General features: G+C 54.1%; 2 protein-coding genes across 2 annotated transcripts in view; one reads left to right on the top strand and one right to left on the bottom strand.

Annotated features, from left to right (window-relative positions):
• Nucleotides 1-17,024, top strand: part of sipa1l3 (signal-induced proliferation-associated 1 like 3) — a gene marked incomplete at its 5' end in the record, with an annotated part of 33,552 nt that extends 16,528 nt beyond the window's left edge. Inside the window, 15 exon segments of the mRNA XM_079732837.1 lie at nt 567-742; nt 4,303-4,456; nt 4,458-4,534; nt 5,592-5,762; nt 6,426-6,550; nt 6,795-6,907; nt 7,443-7,643; nt 7,645-7,952; nt 10,208-10,438; nt 10,953-11,115; nt 11,646-11,823; nt 12,551-12,709; nt 13,047-13,149; nt 13,900-13,981; nt 14,298-17,024. Coding sequence (XP_079588963.1) covers nt 567-742; nt 4,303-4,456; nt 4,458-4,534; nt 5,592-5,762; nt 6,426-6,550; nt 6,795-6,907; nt 7,443-7,643; nt 7,645-7,952; nt 10,208-10,438; nt 10,953-11,115; nt 11,646-11,823; nt 12,551-12,709; nt 13,047-13,149; nt 13,900-13,981; nt 14,298-14,444 — 2,388 coding nt within the window. The 3' untranslated portion in view covers nt 14,445-17,024.
• Nucleotides 17,025-17,763: 739 nt separating this feature from the next.
• On the bottom strand, nt 17,764-22,190 carry LOC307072466 (ribonucleoside-diphosphate reductase large subunit). Its single transcript, XM_079731772.1, has 4 exons — nt 22,008-22,190; nt 19,034-21,015; nt 18,571-18,759; nt 17,764-18,196 (listed from the first exon to the last, which is right to left on the bottom strand). The coding sequence occupies exons 1-4, from the start codon at nt 22,024-22,026 to the stop codon at nt 18,008-18,010; spliced, it is 2,379 nt and encodes a 792-aa protein (XP_079587898.1). The 5' UTR covers nt 22,027-22,190; the 3' UTR covers nt 17,764-18,007.
• Nucleotides 22,191-22,386: the final 196 nt, after the last annotated feature.

The following is a 22,386-nucleotide window of genomic DNA, read 5'->3' as shown; positions in this document are numbered from 1 at the left end:
GGACCAGGACCTGGACCTGGACCTGGACCAGGACCTGGACCAGTTACTAGACCAGGACCAGTAACTAGACCTGGACCTGGACCAGGACCTGGACCAGGACCTGGACCAGGATCAGGACCTGGACCAGGACCTGGACCAGGACCTGGACCAGGACCTGGACCAGGACCTAGACCAGCACCAGTAACTAGATCTGGACCAGGACCAGGACCTAGACTAGGACCAGTAACTAGACCTGGACCAGTAACTAGACCAGGACCAGTAACTAGACCTGGACCAGGACCAGGACCTAGATCAGGACCTGTAACTAGACCAGGACCAGTAACTAGACCAGGACTAGGACCAGTAACTAGACCAGGACCTGGACCAGGACCAGGACCTGGACCTAGACCTGGACCAGGACCAGGACCTGGACCTAGACCTGGACCAGGACCAGTAACTAGACCAGGACCAGTAACTAGACCAGGACTAGGACCAGTAACTAGACCAGGACCAGGACCCAGACCAGTAACTAGACCAGGACCAGGACCAGGACCAGGACCCAAACTGTCCCTCCTAACCCCCCCCAGGTGGAGGAGTACGGCTTCGCCTGGCAGGCGGGGCTGAGGCAGGGCAGCCGATTGGTGGAGATCTGCAAGGTTGCCGCGGTGACGCTGACTCACGAGCAGATGATTGACCTGCTGAGGACGTCGGTCACCGTCAAGGTGGTCATCATCCCCCCGTACGAGGAGGGGGGGCCGCGCAGGTGAGCCCGCCTCTGTGTGTGTGTGTGTGTGTGTGTGTGTGTGTGTGTGTGTGTGTGTGTGTGTGTGTGCACAAGCGTGTGTTGTATGTCAACCATCGGCTCACTGAGTTACCCGTGGTGATCCGGGTTGAGTAGGTTCCCCCCCGCCCCTTAGAGCTAGGATGTTGGGGTGTTTCGGGGCCCCAGACCCCCAGGATGTTGGGGTGTTTCGGGGCCCCAGACCCCCAGGATGTTGGGGTGTTTCGGGGCCCCAGACCCCCAGGATGTTGGGGTGTTTCGGGGCCCCAGACCCCCAGGATGTTGGGGTGTTTCGGGGCCCCAGACCCCCAGGATGTTGGGGTGTTTCGGGGCCCCAGACCCCCAGGATGTTGGGGTGTCCTGTGGGGAGGAGAGTCAGAACGCTCCCCCCTCCAACATGACGAGATGGTGGCGCCGCTCCAACGTTCTCACTGAGCCTGCTGCGTGGGAGGGAGGGAGGGAGGAGGGGGGGGGAGGAGGAGGAGGAGGAGGAGGAGGAGGAGGAGGGAGGAAGGAGAGGGGGGGGGAGGAAGGAGAGGGGGGGAGAGCGAGCTGTGTGGGTTCTCAGCTTGTTATGTATTCTCACTGGGAGGAAATGGCTGATTCTAAATATTATGTTGGTTTACCAAAATGTAATCTGTGTGTCGAGGCTCGGACGATAATAGGAAGTGATAATTCAAGGCCATTCCAGTGGTGCGTGTGTGTGTGTGTGTGTGTGTGTGTGTGTGTGTGTGTGTGTGTGTGTGTGAGAGACCCTAAACACAGTAATGGTAGCTTGCTGTGATGATGCACTGTGGTTGTATTTGTGTTTTAAGGCAGTTTAATCACAGATACAGCCCTCTGATATCCGCTGGCACACATAGTCTCTCTCCCCCTCTCTCCCCAGACTCTTATCTCACACAACAATGTGCGACTGAAGCAGCTGATAATTACAAAGCGTCTGTCCTTCCTGTCCTCCTCGTTCTGTTCCTCCACCTCCTCGCGCTCCCAAACTGTTCTTTGTGCCAGCGAAACAGGCTGCGTGAAAAGGGTTGTTGGTGTGTGTGTGTGTGTGTGTGTGTGTGTGTGCGTGTGTGTGTGTGCGTGTGTGTGCGTGTGTGTGTGTGTGTGCGTGTGTGTGCGCGCGTGTGTGCTTCAGAATAGCACTTGCTGAGGAGGACATGTCTAAACACTACCTAGAATGAGGCTAAGTGGGAGGGAGGGAGGGCGATAGGGAGAGAGTGATAGGGAGAGAGCGATAGGGAGAGAGAGAGACCAGTTGAACACCTCTCTCCCAGACAGTATTTCTTTCTCCTCGGTGGAAGGTGAGCGTGGGGGTAGAACAGAGGGTGGGAGCCAGGAGCGGCAGGGCGGCGGGCACGGTGCTCCTGAGTGTGAGTGACGGGTCACCTGAGCGGTCGCACCCTGATGGGGCCGCCTCCCCAAGGTCTGTACTCAGACGCTTCCTTTGTTTGTTTGCACCGTGTGCTCGCGGGCGTGTGTGTGTGTGTGTGTGTGTGTGTGTGTGTGTGTGTGTGTGTGTGTGTGAGAGCGTGGGTCCGGCTCCCTGCTCTTTGAGGAGAGCCCGGTTGTTTGTTGCTGTTGTCTGGTCTCCCTGTGGAGGACAAGCTTTGGGGCGTGTGTGTGTGTGTGTGTGTGTGTGTGTGTGTGTGTGTGTGTGTGTGTGTGTGTGTGTGTGTGTGTGTGTGTGTGTGTGTGTGTGTGTGTGTGTGTGTGTGTGTGTGTGTGTGTGTGTGTGTGGATAGAGCTTTGTTCTCCACCTGGTGTTTGCTGAGGCTTTACTCCAGAGCAGCGATCACACACAGACTACGTCCGTCTCCATCGGACCGCCGTCGTGTTGATGTTAGACCCTCTCTGCCCCCCCCCCCCCTCCCTGTGTTGAGTTGGATGTGTTGTGTTGAATGTGTTGCGTTGATTGCATTGCGTTGAATGTGTTGTCCTGGATGCGTTGTGTTGTTTTGGATGCGTTGTGTTGGATGTGTTTGTTGGATGTGTTGGAAGAGATGTGTTGGAAGTGATGTGTTGTGTTGGATGTGTTGTGTTGCGTTGGATGTGTTGTGTTGCGTTGGATGTGTTTTCTTGCAGTACATCACTGTGTGTCGCCTGCAGCACTGGGTTTATTCTACAATCACCAGGATTCACAAAAAATGCAATCCCAGATTTTGATTTATCTTTTGGTTTTCATTAACGTCTGAAAATACAATATTACAATACAATGCAAAGGAAGGTTCTGATGTTTATCAATCAATCACATGCGCATGTGCTGAAACCGAGCTGCTAGCATAACACACACGCTGCTAGCATAACACACACGTAAAAACCCCGGGGGGCCTGAAGGACATAGGCGGAGGATTGGGCTCCACTTGCATCATGTTCCTCGTCCCGCAATACCCCGGGCGTCCACTAGTCTGCCCTGTAAACAACACCGCTGCAAGCTCCCTCTTTGAAGATGCCAAATCATTCTCGCATAGAATTTTATAAACCATATGGTTTATTCTATATAGCTTCTAAAAAAACCGTGATGTGTTGATTAGATATTGTTGTGCTGCATGCGTGTACACACACACACAAACACACACACACACACACACATGCAACGATTCTCCCCCCGTCTCTGATGGAGTAGGAGAGCTCTCTCCTTCCCTCGTGTCTATATTTAACCCACTGCCAGCCAGTATAGAGGGATAACTGGGTACTGGCTGGTGTCTGAGCAGAGCTCTGATGATCCTCTGCCTCCTTTGCTAAATGACCAGGGAGCTCGTTAGTGTATTTAACACACACTGCTGGGGTCTGAGGTTAATCAGACATCAGTATGGGGTCCTTCAGCGAAGGGAGAGCTTTCAGCACGCTAATCACCCCGTACTCACATCCATGGTGCAGAACGTGGAGGACATGAAACTACAATCGTTGATCATGTGATCATGACCTGGGGTTCTTATGAGAGCTGAACCGAACCCCCTCCGTCCCTAACTTGCTCATGGGGAACAGGGCAGTACCTTGTGTCCGCTGATCAGCTGACTCTGCTATGTCCTCCAACATGTGGACTAAAAGTTATGTTTCTTTCTCTCTCCCTCCCCCTCTCTCTCCTGCTCCCTCCATCTCTCTCCCCCTCCCTTCTCCCTCCTCCCTCCCCCTCTCTCTCCCCCTCCCTCCCCCTCTCTCTCCTGCTCCCTCCATCTCTCTCCCCCTCCCTTCTCCCTCCTCCCTCCCCCTCTCTCTCCCCCTCCCTCCCCCTCTCTCTCCTGCTCCCTCCATCTCTCTCCCTCCCCCTCTCTCTCCTGCTCCCTCCATCTCTCTCCCCCTCCCTTCTCCCTCCTCCCTCCCCCTCTCTCTCCCCCTCCCTCCTCCCTCCCCCTCTCTCTCCTGCTCCCTCCATCTCTCTCCCTCCCCCTCTCTCTCCCCCTCCCTCCTCCCTCCCCCTCTCTCTCCTTCTCCCTCCCCCTCTCTCTCCCCCTCCCTCCTCCCTCCCCCTCTCTCTCCTTCTCCCTCTCTATGTCTCTCTTGCTCTCCATCTCTCCCTGTTCCCCCCCCCCCCCCCCCAGGGGCTGTACGGAGGAGTATGAGATGAAGACCATGGACCAGAAGCCGGAGCCTGATCCCGTGGCGGTGGGCTACCGGCCCTCCCCGCGGCCCCCCGGGTGGCGCTGGGACAGCCCCCCCCCCAACCCCCAGCGCTGGGCGTCCATGGGCCCGCCGCCCCCCCCCCCTGCCCCGCGCCCACAAGACGCTGGTGGCCGTCCCCTACAGAGAGACGCATCACGGCAGCGCCAAGAGGTGAGGCCCCCAGGAGCCAGGGGGCGCCGGGGCGATTCCCCCGCTGCCCAGCGCGGACTAAAGGGCTGGTCAGGGCCCCACGAGCAGCGAGGGCTGTGATTGGTCCGCGCACTAACACCCGACGCGGAACCAGAGCAGGTGCAGGACTGCGGGGGGCGGGCAGCGTGGTCGTTGCGTTGCGGGGGCCGTCATCAGCCCTTAGCGCGGCGGCTCTACTTCTGCACAGCCGCTCGGTGAAGCCGGTTGTGGCGCTGATCTCTGAGGAGTCGTTCTTAAAGCCCCTCCTCGGGGCTTTAAGGGCTTTAGAGCCGTGGACACAGGGGGCGGGGCTTCAGTCCCCCAGTGGTACGAGAACCGACAGGGAAGAGAATCTCCAGACCAAGTCTACTGCCTTTGGTGTGTGAATATGTTGAAAAAAGAGAAATGCATCCGTGTGTAAAACATGTTGCAAAATGGTTCAAATGTCGGGTGCTAAGCGTTTGGTGGATCACGACTAACCCAAGGGTTGATCCAAGCGCTGGACCAGTACAAGTCCCAGTGTAGACCTGTGCTGCACTGGGACTTGTACCGGTCTCTGTATGGCCATGTGGAGCATCACGGACGTGCTGACGAAGAAGGGCTTAACTTGGAGACAGGCTGGAGAAAGATGAGTCGGCCAATCTGCCCCTTAACGAACTCTATCTGAGTTCACTGCAGGTCTCGTTAACGAACTCTATCTGAGTTCACTGCAGGTCTCGTTAACGAACTCTAGCTGAGTTCACTGCAGGTCTCGTTGACGACCTGTGTCTGAGTTCACTGCAGGTCTCATTAAAGCTAAATGATCCATGGATAAACATCAAGGAGTTCCGATAAAGTGTTGATTCAAGTCTCGTCCTGTCTGGTTTTCTATTTTAATCCTCATCCATCACAGGCGGTTCTATTTACACATGTTAACACAAATCTGCAATTGTTATTCCTACAACTCATAACTTTCTGTCATTATGTTTTCGTTCTTTGAAGTTGTAATCTCAATATTCCCATTGGGCTCACACACACCTGGTGTTCCTCCCCCCCCCAGGCCGGTGAGCTACCCGGAGAACCACTACACCCTGTCCCCAGCAGGGGGCGACAGGCTGCTGCCCTACAGGAACCCCTCGGCCAGCTTCTCCTCCCCCTCCTCCGGGGTGCTGGGCCCCCACGGAGCCCCCGGGCTCGGCCCCTTCATACGCTACAAGCCCTCCCCCGACAGGTGTGTGTGTGTGTTCAGTGTATGTGTGTGTGTTCAGTGTGTGTGTGTGTTCAGTGTGTGTGTGTGTGTGTGTTCAGTGTGTGTGTGTGTGTGTGTGTGTGTGTGTGTTCAGTGTGTGTGTGGTGTGTGTGGGTGTTTGTTCAGTGTGTGTGTGGATGTGTGTTCAGTGTGCGTGTGGTGTGTGTGTGTGTGTGTTCAGTGTGTGGGTGTGTGTTCAGTGTGTGTGTGTGTTCAGTGTGTGTGTGTTCAGTGTGTGTATTAACTCCTCTATGCCCTCGGCGGTCCTGACTAAACCTGTCCTCCTCGTCTGTAATGACTGCTCTCCGCTCCCTAAACGCTTACCATAAAGCGCTCCTAAAGAGCCTTTGAACGCGGACGGCTCCAGGAGAAAGGCTGTTGTGTGTGGGAGGCTTTAGCGCTGAGCGCGGGGGGGGGGGGGGGGGGGGGGGGGGGGGGGTTAGGACGTCCGGTCGGACCTGAGGAACTCGTTTCCCGCTCAACGGCCGAGGAGCGGCGGAATCCAAACATCAAAAAGCTGAAGCTCTCCCTCCAGCGCCCTGAACAAAGGGACGACTGTGTGTGTCCTCCGTGAGACGTGGTTTCTGTCAGCCTCTCATCACCGTGTGTGTGTGTGTGTGTGTGTGTGTGTGTGTGTGTGTGTAGGTTCGTCCCGGGACAGCGCCCCCTGGTGGGCTACGAGCCCCCCCTGGCTCTGGATGTGACCTCCAGTGGAGAGTCGTCGTCTGGCTTCACCAGCCAGGAGAGTACCATGGAGCGCTGCAAACCAGGTACACACACACACACACGCACGCACACACCAACGTACACAGAAAGACACTCGTGCACATACACACAGTCATGTACACACACACGCAATTGTGCACACACACACGCAATTGTGCACACACATGCAGTGACACACACACACACACCCACACGGATGCACACATCTACAAACACACGCATGTGTTGTCAGTTTTAACTGTAGTCGTGCCAGTTGTAGTATTTAACAAATAGTTTGTGTGTTCGCAGAGCCTATCTGGCATGTCCCAGTGCCGTCTCGAGGTATGGGTGCAGGGGGGGGGCAGCGAAGGCCCCCCAGGCTTGACGTCCCGGGGAAGGACTCTCCCAACAGGCACTCAAAGGTCAGACCCAAAGCCGTCCTAACGCATCCTACATGAGTCTCTGTCTCCTCACATCCTCTCCTAGTGCTGGAGAGGAGCTCTGGGTTTCATCTCCTAGTCTATGGGTTGTCTCTGTGTTCGACTGCTCTGGTCTGACTGCTCTGTGTTCAACTGCTCTGGTCTGACTGCTCTGGTCTGACTGCTCTGTGTTCGACTGCTCTGGCCTGACTGCTCTGGTCTGACTGCTCTGTCCTCCACTGCTCTGTGTTTGACTGCTCTGTCTGACGGCTTTGTGCTCCACTGCTCTGGTCTGACTGCTCTGTGTCTTGACGGCTCTGTGCTCCACTGCTCTGGTCTGACGGCTCTGTGTCTTGACGGCTCTGTGCTCCACTGCTCTGGTCTGACGGCTCTGTGTCTTGACGGCTCTGTGCTCCACTGCTCTGGTCTGACTGCTCTGTGTCTTGACGGCTCTGTGTCTTGACGGCTCTGTGCTCCACTTCTCTGTGTTTGACTGCTCCGATCTGACTGCTCTGTGCTCCGCTGCTCTGGTCTGCAGGGCGAGGCTCAGTACTCCAGCCACTCCAGCAGCAACACGCTGTCCAGCAACGCGTCCAGCGGCCACAGCGACGAGCGCTGGTTCGACGGCGCCCCCCGGGGGGGGGAGGTCATGGGCAACGGGGGCCCCGGCGACGCCCCCGACCCCGCCGACCCCGACTCCTTCAACAAGGGCGGCTCCAGCGACAGCGGCATCGACGCCCCCCCCCCACTTCACCCACCACGCCCGCCCCCCTGCCGGGCCCGGCCCCCCCCACAAGCCCCCCGGCCCGGGGGTGCTGGGCCCGGGGCTACTCGGCCCGGGGCTAACGGTCCAGGGGTACCCGGGTCAGGGGTCGCTGGGCGGCCCCCAGGACCCCCCCTCCGTGGTGAGGAGCGGGGGGGGCAGCGCCGGCAGCGGCGAGGCACGGAGGCGGGAATCTTCACCGGCCAATCTGAACAAAGGATACCGGACCAGGACGTTCCCGCCCCCCGGCTCCAGCGGGGACAAGGCGGACCCGTTCCATCGGAGGTGAGAGACGCAAACGCGGAGTTCAGCCGGTTCTGTCCGGTGACGCCAGCTAAACCCCGCACAGCGACAGGCTGTCAGGCCAGCTGCCACCAGAGATGTGTGGCTAAGCCCCTCCCCCCCCGGTTATGAACGCACACAGGCTCACATTAAACACACAAACCCAGCGCGTCCATCCGGCCGGATCAGAGGATTCAGCGCAGAGCTATCTGAGCTATCACTGGGCGCTAGGCGGAAGGCCTCTTAGGACAAGATGCTTCATTCCAGGTACCGTACCGTTGGTCTGAGAGATGTAACGATATGTTTATGCAAAATCTACTTTATCAGGGCTGTACGCTTACTTTTTAAAGTGGTAGCACTGGTGCTAGCAAGCAAAAGAATTCAGTAGCACAAAAAACAAAAATTTTGTCAAAATAATTATTTTATTCAGATATAACTACCGTATTTTCCGCACTATAAGGCGCACTTAAAAGCCGGTAATTTTCTCAAAAAACGACAGTGCGCCTTATAATCCGGAGCGCCTTATATATGGATCAATTGGTTAATTGGTTGATCCATACTGGTTGTAAACGGCGTTCTGTCAAAATGTTTCAGTATGAAAAACCAATAAAAACAATTTAATAATAATAATAATAATATGTTTCACTACGACTACGATAAAGCCACACCGCTTGCAGCATTACGGCTATCGTAGTCAGTGTACACAGCATTTTACTGCGCTTACTCACGGAAGGTCACACTATACGATCACAGAGCCAGGAAATCGGGCGGAAGACTGGCCACACTACAAGATTCGAGGGTGCGATGCTCTACTTTGTATCATTCACATTTGCAAGATATTTAAAAAATCTAAGGTTTGGAACTGCGTAATTGTGTTTTACTTTTTTGTCATAAAGGTTCCAGTTTTGTATCTGCTAAATGCAGCAACTCGTCCTCACAGTTGCGTTGCGCGTGACGAGCTATACAATTAGCACAGCTCCATCTAGTGGATGCATAACGCATCCCCAGTCAAACGTTTGACTGCAGTATCTTCTATGCTATGCGCCTTATAATCCGGTGCGCCCTATTTATGAAAAAAGTTCTAAAATAGGTCATTCATTGAAGTTGCGCCTTATAATCCGGTGCGCGTTATAGTGCGGGAAATACGGTATATGAACAGAATAGGACGTATATTCAAAAGTAACACAATATGAACAAATTTAACAACAGTAAAGTGACAATGAACATATTAAATAGTAAAGTGACTATGAGAGCCTTTTTTTAAACATCAGCAGCCAGAAGTGGTGAACACATTCATCAAAATTAAGTAATTATTACAAATTTAACCAGCACGGTTAACCTGGGTTTTTGCGAAAAAAAAGCCTCCCGGCAAGCAATGTGTCGCTTTGACAAGTTGTGCTTAGTGACGTTGTTCCTCTTGAAAATAGTGTTCCCTGTAATGTAGGGTGTCTCCCCAGATGTCCTTTCCCCTGCCTCGAGGCAATATTTACAAAACATAGACTTCTTGGATTGGTCGTAGACCAGCCAATTGAAAGTTTTTAACCACTGGGGGTTAAACCTGTATGTTTTCCCGTTGGCCGAGACGGGGTCATGGGGGGAGTCGGCTTCGTCCGAAGGTGCTGGTTCCGTGCATGTGGTCGCCGAGTCAATCTCTTCCATGCATGGATTTTTTTCCAAGTTTCCATCTTTATTTGATGAAGAAGAACTTCCGAATACAGAGAAATACCTTTTCATTTTTCTGTTTGGCTTAAAAAGTGAATTTCCTGCGTCCATTACAAAGCCTCTTCCTCAACGTGCGAATGTTCGGGAAATGTAGTTTTTTAGCAGTTGAGCGGAACTGGCGAGCCTATAATTTGAAATACATTTCCCTACATGCATCACTCCCATCATGCTCCCACACACTCGCGCTTAGCAGTGCCATTGAAAGCCTTACGGAAAGACGTATTATTTTTTGGCACGGGTCCTTCTCACCCTTTCGCACCGGTGCGAGTGGACTTGTATTTATCTTCGCACGTTATATATTTTAATAGAAAATGCGATCAAAACTTTCGCACTGTACAGCCCTGTTTATACTCTATTCACCGTGGTTCCCACCAAGGAACAAGTCTAACAGTATTAGCATTTACTCGGCGGGGGGCTATGCAGAGTCCAGGTGAACTCTGATCCAGTGAGTCTTGAGGCTCCTCCGTCGAGGTGCTCTAATGTGTCCCCCCTGTTCCCCGATGTCCTGGTTGACCCGGTCGTCTCTCCCCGCCCAGGGGCTGCTATACCCCCCAGGGGTACCAGACCCCCTCCTCCGACAAGGGCCGTCCCGCCAGAGCCTCCGCGGCCACGCCCACCCTGGCCCTGCTGAACTCCGCCCCCCTTTCCAGCTCCGCCCCCAAAAGCTTCTACGGGAAGAGCAGGACGTCGGCATGGCAACCGGAAGACAACGGCCTCTCCGGCCGGATCATCCCGACGACCTCCAGCGCTGACAACAGCAACAAGAAGTACGTGGCCGCGTCCTATAGTCTAGCACTGTGTCCTATAACTTCAGTGGGATGGGGACATTGGTGCCAACTAGGTGTAAAGTAGTCCTCTTTATATTCCTTTACATTAACAACCTGCAAACCAATGCTTCTCAAAATGTCAGCCAGGCTCCACCGAGCACATGGCCCCCGATGTGACCCTCAGCCCGCGTCCCTTATATCGGACTCGGCCGGAGACGTGCTCCCGGGGGCCAAGGGATTCTGGGAAGGCTGGCGTGCGGGCGGCTGATCGCGCCGCATGTGAAGGGCAGGCTCAGAAGTTGGACTTCAGTTAATGCACCTTTATGCAAATGAGCGCGGGTCCGGCCATGCGATCGGACAATCGACATTCAGCGAGTTCTGTCGGGTCTCGTGTGGACTTAATGTCCTGGTTTGAGGAGGTACTTCCATCGCCATGGTGGTGACCCCCCACCCGGAGAAGGGACTTCTTCTCAGAGCCGGTGCTGACCCCTGTCTCCCCCCCCCCCCCACCCAGGCAGGTGGAGCTGAACTCCAAGAACGTGTTCGGCCAGCCGCGGCTGCGGGCGTCGCTGAGGGACCTGCGCTCCCCGCGGAGGACCTACAAGAGCACCGTGGAGGACGACCTGAAGAAGCTCATCATCATGGACTACCCGGCCGACGCCCCCCCGAGAGACACCGTACGTACCCCCCCCCCCCCGAGAGACACCGTAATAACCCCCAGAGAGACACCGTAACGCCCCCCAGAGAGACACCATAACCCCCCCCAGAGAGACACTGTATGTACCCCCCAGAGAGACTCTCTGGGGGTTCAGTCCTGTTAGGATCCATCATCCAGCAGAGCGGCCGGCGGTCCTTTATCTGGAGGGTCACCTCACCCTCCGTCCTCTCTCCCCCTCTCTCTCCCCCTCTCTCCCCCTCTCTCCCCCTCTCTCTCTCCCTCTCTCCCCCTCTCTCCCCCTCTCTCCCCCCCTCTCTCTCCCTCTCTCTCCCCCTCTCTCCCCCTCTCCCCCTCTCTCTCCCCCTCTCTCCCCCTCTCTCCCTCTCTCTCCCCCTCTCTCCCCCCCTCTCTCCCCCTCTCCCCCCCTCTCTCCCCCTCTCCCCCCCTCTCCCCCCCTCTCTCCCCCCCTCTCTCCCCCTCTCTCTCCCCCTCTCTCCCCCTCTCCCCCCCTCTCTCTCCCCCTCTCCCCCCCCCTCTCCCCCCTCTCAGTCCCCCAGACGCCCCCTCCAGAGAACCTTCTCCGACGAGTCGCTGTGCAGCGGGCGCCGTGACGCCAGCTATGCGGCGGCGGAGAGCGTGAGCGCCCCCGCCGACGTCCTCTTCACCTGCACCCTGCCCACCCGCAAGCACCACGGCCCCCCCGCCGGGGGCCAGGGGGCCAGGAGAGGTGAGCGGGGGAGACGCTGGGACGGCCCGCCGGTCTGGGGGGGGGGGGGGGGGGGGGGGGGTGATCTAACCTCCAGGGGGCCAGCCGGCAGATCAGTTAATTCACTCTCCTCCCCTCACCTCCCTCTCCTCCCCTCACCTCCCTCTCCTCCTCTCCTCCCCCCCTCCCCTCACCTCCCTCGTCTCCTCTCCTCCCCCCCTCCCCTCTCCTCCTCTCCTCCCCTCTCCCCCTCTCCCCCCCCCTCCCCTCACCTCCCTCTCCTCCTCTCCTCCCCTCTCCCCCTCTCCCCCCCCCTCCCCTCACCTCCCTCTCCTCCTCTCCTCCCCCCCTCCCTCTCCTCCCCCCCTCCCCTCACCTCCCTCTCCCCTCCCCTCACCTCTCTCTCCTCCCCCCCTCCCCTCAACTCCCTCTCCTCCTCTCCTCCCCCCCTCCCCTCACCTCCCTCTCCTCCCCCCCTCCCCTCACCTCCCTCTCCTCCTCTCCTCCCCCCCTCCCCTCACCTCCCTCTCCTCCCCCCCTCCCCTCACCTCCCTCTCCTCCTCTCCCCCCTCCCTCCCCTCACCTCCCTCTCCTCCTCTCCCCCTCCCTCCCTCTCCTCCTCTCCCCCCTCCCTCCCCTCACCTCCCTCTCCTCCTCTCCTCCCCCCCTCCCCTCTACTCCCTCTCCTCCTCTCCTCCCCCCCTCCCCTCACCTCCCTCTCCTCCTCTCCTCCTCCCCCCCCCCCCAGCGGCCCTCTCCTCCTCGGAGCTGTCCCTGGTGGAGGTGCGTGACCAGGTACCCCCCCTGCGACGGCTGGACCCGGGGCTGATGCCGCTCCCGGACACCAGCGGGGGGGGGCTGGAGTGGACCAGCCTGGTCAGCGCCGCCCGCGCCTACGAAGGTGAGGGTGAGGACGCCACCTTTGACCTCTGACCTTTATCACCGCCGCACCGGAGCTGACACGCAGGAATGATACGGGGGGGGGGGGGGAGAGAGGCTGGGGGTGTGTGTGTGTGTGTGTGTGTGTGTGTGTTACCCAGTGTGTCTCTATGGCAACAAACAGAACAAACGAACACCATGGACCTGGTTGTGCTACAGCTAATGTGTGTGTGTGCGTGTGTCTCTTCTGTGTGTGTGTGTGTGCGTGTGTCTCTTCTTTGTGTGTGTGTGTCTCTTCTGTGTGTGTGGGTGTGTGTATTCTGTGTGTGTGTTTGTGTATTCTGTGTCTGTGTGTGTGTGTGCAGTTCAGAGGGCGGTGTCTCTCTTCTCGCTGACGGAGCCTCCGTCCGTCAGTCCGGTCCAGTTCCAGACGCCGCAGACGCCACGGACCACGCCCACCTTCAGCGGGTAGGACACACACACACGCACACACACACACACACACACACACACACACTATCACTCACTAACTCACTCACTCACACACACTAACACATACTTACACTAAATGATCCATGGATAAACATCAGGGAGTTCCGATAAAGTGTTGTTTCAAGTCCCGTCCTGTCTGGTTTTCTATTTTAATCCTCATCCATCACAGGCGGTTCTGTTTACACATGTTAACACAAATCTGCAATTGTTATTCCTACAACTCATAACTTTCTGTCATTATTTTTACTCGTTTTGGTTCTTTGAAGTTGTAATCTCATTATTCCCATTGAGCTCTCAAACACACAAACACACACACAGGCACACACGCCCGCGCACACGCACGCACGCAAGCAAACACGAAAACAAAAAACACACATAGAAAAACAGACGCAAACAAAAACAGACAGACACACACAGACTGAACACACACCCCTGAACACACACACTCCACATTTACCAATACACGCGCACACTAACACACACACAGTCCTACCAGGGATAAGGGGATCCATTGAAGTTATCCTTAGGTTTTGTTTAAATCCCCTGAGCAGTGAGATAATGTTACAGAGCTCTTCTTCTGCAGTGAAGTTTTATTACGCACGCACACCGACGCTGCCACGTGGTGGCTGAAGCTGGTACTGCCCTGTGAGTCTGAGGACTGAGCGGAGGACTTCTGAACTCCAGAGTCTCCTTCATCCCTTCATGTTTGTGCGTGTGTCTCCTCAGCGACGAGGTGAACCACGACCTGCCGGGACGCCTGCACCACCTGGAGGTGAAGCTGAAGCAGCTCAACACCGACCTGGAGAAGGTAGCAGACCTTCTGTCCTCCTCCCAGCTCCTCTAGGGAGTTCCTCTGTCCTCCTCCCAGATCCTCTAGGGAGTACCTCTGGCCTCCTCCCAGCTCCTCTAGGGAGTTCCTCTGTCCTCCTCCCAGCTCCTCCTCTTAGAGGAGCAGGAGAAGGCCGGAGACCTCTGTCCTCCTCCCTGAATGGTTGACTCCGCCGTCGGTGTGTGAATGTGTGCATGACTAGGTGGCCGTGAGGCAGTGTTGTAAAGCGCTTTGAGTGGCCTCTGGTTAGTGAAGCGCTGTATGAATGCAGTCCGTTTACCGTCTAACCCTGCAGGAGAAGAAGGACAAGGTGGTGCTGATGGCAGAGATGGCGGACCTCCGTCAGAACAACCAGCGGCTGCAGGAGGAGAGCTCCTCCGCCAGCGAGCAGCTCCGCAAGTTCAGCATGCTGTTCGCCTGCCCGCAGCCCGACAGGAAGTGACCTCACACCGGCCCGCAGCCCGACAGGAAGTGACCTCACACAGCAGGACGCCGGCCATGTCGGAGGAGAGGATTTTGGAAGACGCTGAAGAAGACTGATTTAAAGCTGGAGTCCCTCTAGATATAAGGACTGATTTAAAGCTGGAGTCCCTCTAGATATAAGGACTTATTTAAAGCTGCAGTCCCTCTAGATATAAGGACTGATTTAAAGCTGCAGTCCCTCTAGATATAAGGACTGGTTTAAAGCTGGAGTCCCTCTAGATATGAGGACTGATTTAAAGCTGGAGTCCCTCTAGATATAAGGACTGGTTTAAAGCTGGAGTCCCTCTGGATATAAGGACTGGTTTAAAGCTGGAGTCCCTCTAGATATGAGGACTGATTTAAAGCTGGAGTCCCTCTAGATATAAGGACTGGTTTAAAGCTGCAGTCCCTCTAGATATGAGGACTGATTTAAAGCTGGAGTCCCTCTAGATATAAGGACTGGTTTAAAGCTGGAGTCCCTCTAGATATAAGGACTGATTTAAAGCTGCAGTACTGCGCTGTTCAACACGTTGACTCTCCTGCTAGATTCCTCCCTCCACTTTAAACTGGACTGCCTTAAACAGGAGAGAACTACGAAGAACTTTTAAAAGGGAGGACAAAAATATATTAATATTTTGTAAATGTGAGCCCAACACTTTAAACACGCCTATTGTGCCCCCCCTCTCCACCCACCCACACACACACACACACACACACACACACACACACCCTCTGCGATCCACCAAAATGGTCTTCAATATTTCTCTCCATGCTGACCTCTGGCTTTACCTGTTTATTTTTCTATACTGTAATGCTTACTGTACATCTATATATCTATACGCTCAGAGCCCAGGGACGTAGGAGTAGGGGGAGACTCATTACCTGAGGAAGGCCTAATACTGTTCTGATGCAAGTCAGCCGGGGTGTGTGTGTGTGTGTGTGTGTGCGTGTGCGTGCGTGCGTGCGTGTGTGAGAGATGCATACTGGTGACACACAAGCCACCAGCTTGTGTAGCGAGCGGGAAACGAATTGATGTCATGAGCTCAGTGATGCCAGATCTGGTGGATTTCCACAGATAATCTTAATCTCGATTCTCCAGATGTTGTTACTCTCTCTGTTTTACGTTCTGTCGTCTGATTTCGGAGGGTCTTTGGAACCGGACTTTATGACAAGGACAATTGTTTTCTATAATCAAAAAGAACCAATGAAATTGAACAAATATGAGAGTACATGGTGTCGTACAAACTGAAGTTCTACGTGGTCTTCAGTTAGAGACCGTAGCTTTAGTGTCTTCGTGTACATATCCGTTGAGTGGCTGATGAGAGAATGAAGTGTGACTGAGTGTTTTCTAAGTCCTAAACCTAAACGATCACAAAATACGCTATTTATACTGCTAGCCCGTTTGACGATACCCTACTTATATATAATATTTTATTTTTAATACAGAAATGTATTTTGTGTTTAATCAAAAAAAACTGGTACTGATTGAAAAGTTTTTCCAGAAAGAAATCTCAGCTGGGGTGCGTTTTACTCTCACTTGTACTGTTCATGTCTAAACTCCCGTGGACGATTCACCCTCTCACAACCCCACCTGATCAAACTGGAGCTCCGCCCCCAACCCTCTCAGGACGACGCCCACCCAACTCAAAGATGGCAACGCACCAATCCACGTTCTCTCTGATCCTGGGAAGGACAGAGAAGACTCGTGGACACAAGACTTTTCTCCTCTCCACCTTTTTGGAAGACTTGATATTTATACGCGTGGAATCACTGTGTTCGTGTCCCCTGGGCCGGCGATCCTACCCGTGTCTGGGGCTCGGAGCGAGGCCTCCGACAGGACAGACTCACAAACCCTCAGAGGTGGGTAGAGTTTAGCCAGGATTTAGGCTTCGATCAATTTTGACAGATTTGATTCATTACAAAACACTGTTGTTCTTATTTGAAGAGGAGGATTGGGTCCGAGAAGGTGATTTCCTGCAGGATGGGTTCTGGTTCAGAAGGGTTTTACTGGAGTTGATATTCTTTGGTTTTGGGGATTGCAGATTGAGCGAAGTGTCAACACGCATCCTTTTAAAAACTTTTACATTCTTCGTTTCTTGGACGGGGAACGACTTTGAACCAAGCAGCTTAATAGGTGTTGATTTTTTTTTTTTATAAATGTCTTAATCGTTAGTTTTCTTTGCATGTGGTGGGGCAATGCTGTTTTTTTTTAGTTTTTGTATTCAAATCGATGGATGCTAATGATTCCCTGAGCGTGGAGCATAGCGCAGTGCAGCCGTATTGCACAGATCACAGTAATGCATCAAGACAAGCTTCTTTTTTAGATGTTTAATATTTTGATAATTTATTTTTAAAGACATTGGCCACTTTTGGATCTGATAACAAAATAGTGAAGATGAGAGGGTACTGTGTCGATTCCATTGTATGCCCTGTGACGTCTGGCCGAGGTTAAAACGTGTTAGATTGAACTTTGTTTTGCTTGGGGTTGTATCAATGAGTGTACATTTAAAGTGTAAATTATGTTTTCATTATTTTATAAGAAAATATATTTAAAAAAGCATCTCTGGTGTTTCATTTCCTCATCGCAGTGAACGACAAGAAAGTTAAGTTGTGGGTAAACCATAAAATATCAGATCAAGAATTAAAAGTGAGCTTCAAGGTTCACTGTATGCGCAAGTATTAAAGTGAGCTCACTGTTTCAGATGGATTCACTGATTTAAAAAAGTTTTTTTTTCCATGGCATGAAAATCTCATGGATTGAGTTCCCCTAGCCTACCCATGCTCCCCCAATTGCTGGATATGGCGTTAGGTGTAAAACGAGCACTAGGTATCCTGCTCTGCCTTTGAAAAAACAGCTCAGACGCACCGATTTGGAATTTCCCTGTATGTCGTCGTACGGGGACGTTACCTTCCCTTTCTGCTTTGCCCGCCAATAGATATAGAGCTCCAGGACTCCCGCCGGAGCACCCGGAGTGTGCGCCGAATATTTACCGAACACAGCCAAAAGCTGTGTGCGCCTCGCCATTGCGATGCATCCACTTTAAACACAAGCGCAGTGATGGCTTTGCAACGATGAGCAGCAGTAGTCGCCTTACCAGCGGCTGGGCCCAGCTGGTGTAGACTGGTTCTGATGACGTAATCTGCCCGTCTCAGTTTAACAGGACCTGCAGCCTTCACATGTTCACGTGGACACTACGTTGAGAAGGTGCGTGTTTAAGTGCCCGCTGGCTGTAGAACAGACGTTTAAGTTGATTCCTCTGTTACTTTCACTCCTCCCAAATAACTTCAGAACCACTTGCTGCATTTTAGTTTTATTATAGAACAAACGCAATTACATACAGAATCAGATGCATACATTTTTTCCAAAGAATTCTCGCAACTAGAGCTCTTCGAACGTTAAAAGTGACTATTGAACCCTTGATAAATATACAATTCCTAGGAGTGCATGGAAGTGGAAATTTATTCAGACCACCTCTCCCTCGGTGACGGCCCATCCCTCGGTGACGGCCCCTCCCTCGGTGACGGCCCCTCCCTCGGTGAGCACTAGGAGCCACACATGAGGCAGTCGTCGCGGTTCTCCAGGGAACAGACCATGGCGGCCGTGTTGCGCTCCTTGGCTGCCTCGGCCGTCTCCTCCGGGGCCTCTTCCTTCAGCATGTCCTTGTTCAGCGTGAACTGGATGGGGTTGGCGGCCGGCTTCGTCCGCAGGTAGTACATGCCGGTCTTCAGGCCCTGGAGGGGGGGGGGGGGGGGGAGAGAGACGTTTCTTAACGTGTCCTGAAGCTCCTGAGCTTGTACGTTAAGGTGTGAAGTCACTAAGGTGTGAGGGCTCGGCCATTACCAGCCGTTTGAAAATCGGCCTTTCCCTGTGCCCTGGTGACCTCACTCGTGGGCTATCCACCATACAGCTATGCGGACAAACAGGAAAAGACAGATGTTCCAACGGCTTGTAATGTCTAATCACACTCACCCCTGGTGGCGGGACATCACCCCTTTAAGAGTTGATGAATTAAAGGGTAAGCCAGGGGATAGTGGGGGTGGGACTCACCCCTTTAAGGGTTGATGAATTAAAGGGAAAGCCAGGGGATAGTGGAGGTGGGACTCACCTGTTTCCAGCCGTAGAAGTGCATGCTGGTCAGCTTGCCGTAGTTGGGCTCTGCGATGTGGATGTTGAGCGACTGGCTCTGGTCGATGTAGGCCCCGCGGTCCGCCGCCATCTTCAGGATGGTCTTCTGGGAGATCTCCCACACCGTCTTATAGAGCTCCTTCAGGTCCGCCGGGATCCCAGAGATGGCCTGCAGGGGGAGGGCGGCGGACGGCATGAAGCCAACATACAGCATGTCAAAAAAAGTATGTGTGTTTAGGTGTGTGTGTGTGTTTAGGTGTGTGTGTGTGTTTAGGTGTGTGTGTGTGTGTGTGTGTGTGTTTAGGTGTGTGTGTGTGTGTGTGTGTGTGTGTGTGTGTGTGTGTGTGTGTGTGTGTGTGTGTGTGTGTGTGTGTGTGTGTGTGTGTGTGTGTTTTAGGTGTGCGCGAGTGTCGTGCGTCTGCCGCGCTAGGCGCAGCCTTTACCTGAATGGATCCGTTCTGCGCGATGAGCTGGTTCTTCATCTCCTCGTTCCACAGCCCCCTCTCGGTGAGGTCCTTCAGCATGTGGGGGTTGATGATCTGGAACTCTCCCGAGAGCACCCGGCGGGTGTACAGGTTGCTGGTGTAGGGCTCGATGGACTCGTTGTTGCCCAGGATCTGGGCGGTGGAGGCGGTGGGCATGGGTGCCAGCAGCAGGCTGTTCCTCACGCCGTGCTTGGCGATCTTCTCCTTGAGCAGCTTCCAGTCCCAGAGGTCGGTGGGGGTCACGCCCCACATGTCGTACTGCAGCACCCCCTTGCTGACGGGGCAGCCGGGGTACGTTTCGTAGGGCCCCAGCTCCGCCGCCTGCTCGCAGCTCGACTCCAGCGCCGCGTGGTAGATGGTCTCGAAGATCTGCACGTTGAGGCGCTGGGCCTCGGCGCTCTCGAAGGGGTAGCGCATCAGGATGAAGGCGTCGGCCAGGCCCTGCACGCCGATGCCGATTGGACGGTGCCGCTTGTTGGACTTCTCCCCCTCCGGCACCGGGTAGAAGTTGACCTCGATGATCTTGTTGAGGTTCTTCACGATCACCTTGGTGACGCTGGCCAGCTTCTTGAAGTCGAAGGTGCGCTCGGCCGTCACGTACATGTTGAGCGCGATGGAGGCCAGGTTGCACACGGCGACCTCGTCGCCGCTGGTGTACTCGATGATCTCCGTGCACAGGTTGCTGGACTTGATGCAGCCCAGGTTCTGCTGGTTGCTCTTGCGGTTGCAGGCGTCCTTGTAGAGCATGTAGGGCGTGCCCGTCTCCGTCTGCGACTCGATGATGGCGTGCCACACCTGCTGTGCCTTCACCACACGCTTGGCTCTGCCCGCCGCCTCGTAGCCCGTGTACAGCTTCTCAAACTCCTCCCCCCAGCACTCGTCCAGCCCGGGGCAGTCGTTGGGGCACATCAGGGACCAGTCCTGGTTGGACTCCACCCTCTTCATGAACAGGTCGGGGATCCACATTCCGTAGAACAGGTCGCGGGCGCGCTGCTCCTCCTTGCCCGTGTTCTTCTTCAGCTCCAGGAACTCGAAGACGTCGGCGTGCCAGGGCTCCAGGTACATGGCGAAGGCGCCGGGGCGCTTGTTGCCGCCCTGGTCCACGTAGCGCGCCGTGTTGTTGTACACGCGCAGCATGGGCACCAGGCCGTTGGAGTTGCCGTTGGTGCCGGCGATGTAGCTCCCCGTGGCGCGGATGCAGCTCACGGCCACGCCGATGCCGCCGGCCGACTTGGAGATGAGCGCGCACTGCTTGAGCGTGTCGTAGATGCCCTCGATGCTGTCGTCCTTCATGGCCAGCAGGAAGCAGCTGCTGAGCTGCGGCCGGTTGGTGCCGGCGTTGAACAGCGTGGGCGAGGCGTGCGTGAACCACTTCTCCGACAGCAGGTTGTACGTCTCCACGGCGGCGGCGATGTCCCTCTTGTGGATGCCCACCGCCACCCTCATCAGCATGTGCTGCGGCCGCTCCGCCACCTTGCCGTTGATCTTCAGCAGGTACGAGCGCTCCAGCGTCTTGAAGCCGAAGAAGTTGTAGGAGAAGTCGCGGTCGAAGATGATGGCGGAGTTGAGGCGGTCCTTGTTCTCCATGACGATGTCCAGCGTCTCCTTGGAGATCATGGGCGAGTGGCGGCCGTTGAGCGGGTTGACGTAGCCGTAGAGGTCCTCCATCACGTCGCTGAACACCTTCTTGGTCTCCTTGTGGAGGTTGGAGACGGCAATACGGGCCGCCAGGCAGGCGTAGTCTGGGTGCTTGGTGGTGAGCGTGGCCGTGATCTCGGCCGCCAGCGTGTCCAGCTCCACCGTGGTGACGCCGCTGTACAGCCCCTGGATCACCTTCATGGTGATCTGGGTCGGGTCCACGAAGTCCGAGTTAAGCCCGTAGCACAGCTTCTGGATGCGGGACGTGATCTTGTCGAACATGACGCGCTCCTGGCGTCCATCTGGGAGGAACGCGGGAAGGTTAGGCAACAGGAACTACTATACTACTTCACTACTATACTTAAGTACTAAAATGCTGTATCCATACTTAACTGGAGTATTCATTTTTTCCCCCTACTCCCACTTTTACTTCACTACATATTTTTGATGAGTGATGAGACTTTTACTCCAATTCATTTTTTTAATGTGCTGAATCTTTACTCATTACACTTATTAAAATTGTACAAATCATATCAAACCCAGTATCAATGACAGAGCGGTTTGGGGCCCAGACACTTGATCCGTTTTTGTTTACAAAGATCTCAGTGTTGTAAGGTGCTCTAATCACTTTAGTTTTTTTAACATAAGAAATACTTGTATGTGTCTCCTGGGGGGTATTCCAAGTAGCTGGTTAAAACACAAACCTGAGTAAGCTCACCTGGAGTTAGTGCTAAACCTGATGGTGGAAGAGCCCTTTGGCTTTGGGAGAATTATGCTTCCGGGCTGTTCCATTACAAGGTTTAACATTAGGCTTAATCTTTCCTCAAGTCGGGGTCTCTAGTTCTTAATACACTTATGTCAGTTAGTGAACCGATCAGTGATTGAACCGATCAGTGATTGAACATCATTAGGAAATGATGCAATAGCGTGTCGCACTAAACGCGCACTAACCGCGTTAACGACGTCCTTAATTAGACTCTAATGAACCATTGCGTTACTAGACTATATTTGTAGTTTAAACTACCAACACAACGTATATTCAGGAGGACTTAAAGACAGAAATCAGTAACTTAACAAGCGGTTCTTTCCCGCGTTCATCTGATCAGCTCGAATGTAACAATAGCGTAACGATAGTGTAAAGTAACGAGGTAAACTGAATATGTATAAATATTGATTTGTACATGTATAACTTTATACAGGGGGATCCATGGTGGGGCTCAGATGCCAGTAACGTTAAAGATTTTAAACAAACCAGTTCTAACCTTAACATTATTCAGAGACAGAAGATACGCACCTCGTTTGATGACATACATGTTGGGGTCCGGGGGAGACTTAGTTCAGTTTAAGTCTAAGTTGGAGAGTTGATAACAAAGAGAGGAGAGCGAACCTCTTCAGGTTGAACACAAGGCGCGAATGAGAAGGCGCGCTTCTTGCTTTTAAGCCTCGTAAGTCTGCGCGGGAGATTCACAATAGTCCTGTTCCGCTCATGGATCCATAAAGAAAGGTTCCGCTTCCGCTCGGGGAAGCTCCTCACTGAGGGACATGACACTGACGGGTCTGTAATTAATAATATAAAGGGGGGGGGGGGGGCAGAAAGTGTTCTTGATGGAAGTGTGAAATGTGATTGTACTGGTTTATGTAGAGCCTTTATAAATAGAGAGCTGTATATGGTC

Source organism: Pollachius pollachius (genome assembly GCF_949987615.1).
Source record: "Pollachius pollachius genome assembly, chromosome: 3".
NCBI classification, from domain to species: Eukaryota; Metazoa; Chordata; class Actinopteri; order Gadiformes; family Gadidae; genus Pollachius; species Pollachius pollachius.
The sequence above is the reverse complement of the archived record's forward strand: the minus strand, read 5'-3'. Positions and strand labels throughout refer to the sequence as shown.

What these genes read in the sequence shown, in the direction of transcription:
- LOC307072466 (XM_079731772.1), bottom strand. An exon ending in CGCAGAACGGATCCATTCAG is followed by an intron (nt 18,760 to 19,033) that starts GTAAAGGCTGCG and finishes CTCCCCCTGCAG; the next exon opens with GCCATCTCTGGGATCCCGGC. An exon ending in ACTTCTACGGCTGGAAACAG is followed by an intron (nt 18,197 to 18,570) that starts GTGAGTCCCACC and finishes CCCCCCCTCCAG; the next exon opens with GGCCTGAAGACCGGCATGTA.